At 40.6% G+C, this 4,451-nt stretch overlaps 1 protein-coding gene across 3 annotated transcripts in view; it reads right to left on the bottom strand.

Moving 5' to 3' along the window:
* Positions 1-3,835, bottom strand: part of rogdi (rogdi atypical leucine zipper) — a 27,637-nt gene extending 23,802 nt beyond the window's left edge. Inside the window, exon 1 of one of the 3 annotated variants that reach the window (XR_008632033.1) lies at positions 3,621-3,835. Coding sequence is in view for 2 of the 3 variants with exons in the window: in XM_055152530.1 (XP_055008505.1) it covers positions 3,621-3,725 (105 nt within the window). In the remaining variant the exon portion in view is untranslated. The remainder of the gene's footprint in view (positions 1-3,620) is intronic. The other 2 variants (XM_055152530.1, XM_020925902.2) reach the window with 2 other exon arrangements.
* Positions 3,836-4,451: the final 616 nt, after the last annotated feature.

Below are 4,451 nucleotides of genomic sequence, written 5' to 3'. Positions count from 1 at the left end.
GTTATTCTGAGTCTTTACATCATATTTACAGACAGTAGATTGGCCTAATGGCATTTTTGCATCACATTCTAGCTACTAGTGATGGGTATTCCAGTTTTTTTTTTTTGAGAACCGGCTCTTTTGGCTCGGCTCACTAAAGCAGCTGGCTCTTTCGGCTCCCAAGCGACTCTTGAGATTGTTTTGCTGCAAGCAGGACTAAACCAAAACTGAACCAGGACTGAAAACGGACTAAACCAGGACTAAAACAGATTTAAACCATGTGTAAAACAGGACTAAACCAGAACTGAACCAGGACTGAGTGTCGGGACTCAGTCTCTCCCTCACTCGAGACCAAGATTAGTCCAGGTTTATTCATTTTATGCTGAACTGCAGCCAAATATGCACTTTTTTTTTTTTAATCCTATGCACACGCAGATTTCTGAAAGTTTCGTTTTCAGCTGCTGCTGCTGCCAAACTACGGGTCTACAAGCGGCTTGAAGAGAAAAAGTGAGAAAAAGAGAAAACACGGCTCCCAATAAGAAGAAGGCTCCCGTTGTTCGCTTCAAAGAGCCGGCTCTAAGAGCCGCTTCGATCGCGACCGAGCCATAACTCCTAGCTAGTAAATAAACTACTGCTATTAGCCTTTAGCCGTAAAAACGTGCGCGCCGCGGTAATTCATTATATGAATAAATGTGGATCATTCACACGTCTATTCACAGCTCATTTACATATCAATGCAGGTCCAGTAGCAAATATACGGCCAATATAGTCACTTTACAATAGGCCAATAGAAAACAGCCTGTTTATGTGCGGGAGCTACAGCAGCTAATCGCTAATAACAAATAGCCAAAACTAGCTTCAAAACAGACACATTTCCAACACTCACCGCTCACACAGGCTCCTCCTCACATCACAATTCTGCACTAATAAAAATCCTTTTAATCCAGACTCAAACCGATTGCCGTAAACAGAATATGATCTTGCTGCGGGTGTAAACAAACACACGTGAGTGAAGTGACGTGACTCTGGGGGTGTGTTCAGGGACAGTACAGACACAGACACAGACAAATGACTCCGGAGATAAATACTGATGCGGAGCCACATATTAGGACATTTATCTGTCTGTAAATTGGATTAAATGAACAGAATGTAGAGAGTCTAAGCTTTATAAGGAGGTATAACATGCCCACGTGAAATATCGGCCCATATCAGCAAGCATATCGGCCAGTCGATATATCGGTCGGGCTCTACTCTGGATTATAAGGCGCACTGTCATTGAATGGTCTATTTTCAAACCTTTTGAGGCGCATTAAACGAAACACAACAGTTAGATAAGTCAGTCAAACTTTATTTAACACGTTCACAATAACTCTCAACTTTGTTCAATTGTAACGTGTAAAAAAAATACTGAGACTAAATTGTTAGCGCATTCACAATAACTCAGAATTGTTCAGTTATAACTAAAAATAACACATTACACTCACTTTTTCAGTTCATTCCTCATCCACAAATCCCTCAAATTCTTCATCTTCAGTGTCCTAATTAAACAGTTGGGCAATTACAGCGCCCAGCACGCCCGCATCCCTTTCGTAATTATCCGAGTTAGTGTGGTTACTGTTCCCTGGCAGTGCAGTGATGATTCCAGTCTTGGTGAAAGCTCGGACCACAGTTGATACTGATCCTTAGCCCAGGCGTCCACGATCCATTGGCAGATCGTGGAGTAAGTGGCTTGGCACTGTCTCTCTGTCTCCCTGTCTTGGTGAATGTGTGTTCGCCTTCTCTAATCCACTACTCTCACGCAGCTCGCACTTTCACATTATAATAACCTTGAGTTTAAAGTGGGCATTGTGAGCGTTTGGGCATGTGAGATGCATTTTGATATTGAAAGGAGTCACAGTATGTATTACTCCGCGATGCTCCTGACTACGGGAGCCGTAATGCAGCAAGTGGTGCGGCTTTGTACTTTACTAAAGTCATACTATGACACCCCAATAAATTCATATATAAGGCACTCTGGGTTATAAGGCGCGCAGTCGTTTTTTGATAAAAAGCTTTTAATTTAAAGTGCGCCCTATAGTGTGGGAAATACGGTATATGTAATGTGTAATGTAAAGGAAATGGGAGGGTGTGTGGCTATGTTGTAGTGAACTGTAGAAATACAGTCTGAAGTAACAGAAAGAGTGTGAAGCTACACTCCTCTTAGGGCGGGGCTTATCTAGCTCAGGGACTGCCTTGATAATTTATGGATTGTATAAATTCTTGCTTCTCAACCCATTGCCTTCAAAATGACTTCAATCAACCCAAAAAACATGCAACATAGGTCTCCAGGAAGATTAGCTGATAGCTGATGATGTTGTATTTAACTGACCTCCAATAAAAACATAAAAAGACTTTAGGATCGAAATGGAAAGTCTCGATTTCAAAAACATTGTCCAGATGATCTCTAAAACATTTTATATCATGGACCAGTCCTGGATGAATGAAGAATTACAATTACTGATAGATCTACTAGTATAATATCTATTATTCAATTAGCTGTTTTAGCAAATGCATTCATATTATGAGTGGGTAACCTCTCCACAGATCTGACCTTTAGCTTTGATAAGTATTTTGCATTTATGCCATAGCGTTCAATAGGGCACTGCACCTTTAAAAGGTCCCATATTGTACAAAAACAATTCTTATGAGCTTTAGGTCATGTTATAATGTCACCTCATGAAACACATCCTCTAAGTTGTGTTTTGTTTCATTCACACATGTTTGAGTTATCCTGCATTATTAATCTGTTTACATCTCCAAAGCTCAAAATGTTCTGGTCCACCTTGTGATGTCACAAAGTGATAGTTTTTACCTTTTATCTTGTGTTCGGTAGAGACCAGCAATTCCAGGGCGGAAATCGTGCAAATGATTCTAGTGAAGGTGTATGGAGTTTAAAAACACAGTGAAGCACTTGTATTAGCATATGACATCACAAGATGGAATGTTTACAGTCTGAGAAGAACCCAAACATGCAGGGATCACTTGTTAAACATGGGTGAATGAAACAACCCCATGTATGTTTTTGATGAGAAAACAACGTTATAACATACATCCAAAAAGTGTACATGATTGAGGTAAAAGGGTCTACTTGGACATAGTAGCTTGAGATAATTCACAATTAACTAACGTTACTTCTTACGATGTACTGGCGCAGCTGTGTTATGCAAATCAAGCCTACTAGTCTGAGGCCTACGACGGGCCGGACCAGAGACAGCACCTGCGCGAGCACACCGGGGTGTGATGCTCCTGGCCCGCAGACAGACAGCGGCGGAAGTCCGAGGGTCCAGTGCTCCGAGTACGCGTAAATTGGTGGTTTTCAGATTCTAAAATGGGATTTGGGAAATGGGAATGTCATACTTCTAGATGGGGGATAAGAGCCAGTTTTCTTACTGATTACATTGTACGATATTGGAAAGGTAAATTTCCAAATATAAAACCTGATCATTTCTGTTACTGACTAAACCCAAGCCCATATGCTATATTGCAACAAAAATGTGCAGTTGAGTAATAATTTTATCTTCTATAGTGATCATCTGAAACCCAACAATACATGTACCCCATAAACATGACGTTTGAACCCAGTGAGGTTAGCACATACCCACCGCAGCAGCACTCGTAAACACGGCTCTTACCAGCACGGCTCTCTCCACCTGGCTGGCGGAGGACATTTTGGGCAGCTCGGACAGAGACCTCTGAGGGTTCAACATTGTAGCCTTTGATTTTCCAAGAGAAGCACTAAGAAATAAGAGCAGAGCTGCAGAAATGATCCAGGATTATAATGGCTAGCTGGAAGAAAAAAGCGATGGTGCGTTCGGAGGCTGTTGGAAATGTAAGATACGTCAACCACACAGTCCAGTAGCACAGAGAAATAGATTATTTCTGCAATAGACAACAAGAAAAGCTCACATTTCTTGATGTACAAATAAAACACACCTTCAACAGAGTAGAACTGTTTAAATCTAACACATTTATATGCAATGCAACCATGACGTTCGAGAGAGATGTTTTTGTTTTCTTTGGTCCCAAAATGCACCATTCGCTTGGTCACACGCTTACTATTAAACCGTCCCGCCCACGGCTATATATGGAAAGTCATTTCCGTTTTGTTGAACCGTCGAAAAGCAGAAGTTAGAACGGTAATCCTGATTTAGTCTACGGCGATAAAAAACACAAAATAAATTAGATATAATAGATATATTTTCAAGAAATGAATATGACATAGATGTCCAGTTTTATGGATAATGTAGAATGTCTATAACCTGTTTGGGTTCCTGAATTTCGCCTGTTACTTGCAAAATATTGTCCCCCAGCAATAGCAAATAGCTGCAGCAATTCAGTCCACTAAAAATGCATATGCCCATCGCATTCCACACCATATTATGAAAAAAAAGTTCAAAAATGGATCATCAAAAAATTAATTATAAAACTATCAC

Source organism: Boleophthalmus pectinirostris, unplaced genomic scaffold (assembly GCF_026225935.1).
Source record: "Boleophthalmus pectinirostris isolate CB_2022bp ecotype Guang Dong unplaced genomic scaffold, ASM2622593v1 HiC_scaffold_17, whole genome shotgun sequence".
In the NCBI taxonomy this organism is placed as follows: Eukaryota; Metazoa; Chordata; class Actinopteri; order Gobiiformes; family Gobiidae; genus Boleophthalmus; species Boleophthalmus pectinirostris.
The sequence above is the reverse complement of the archived record's forward strand: the minus strand, read 5'-3'. Positions and strand labels throughout refer to the sequence as shown.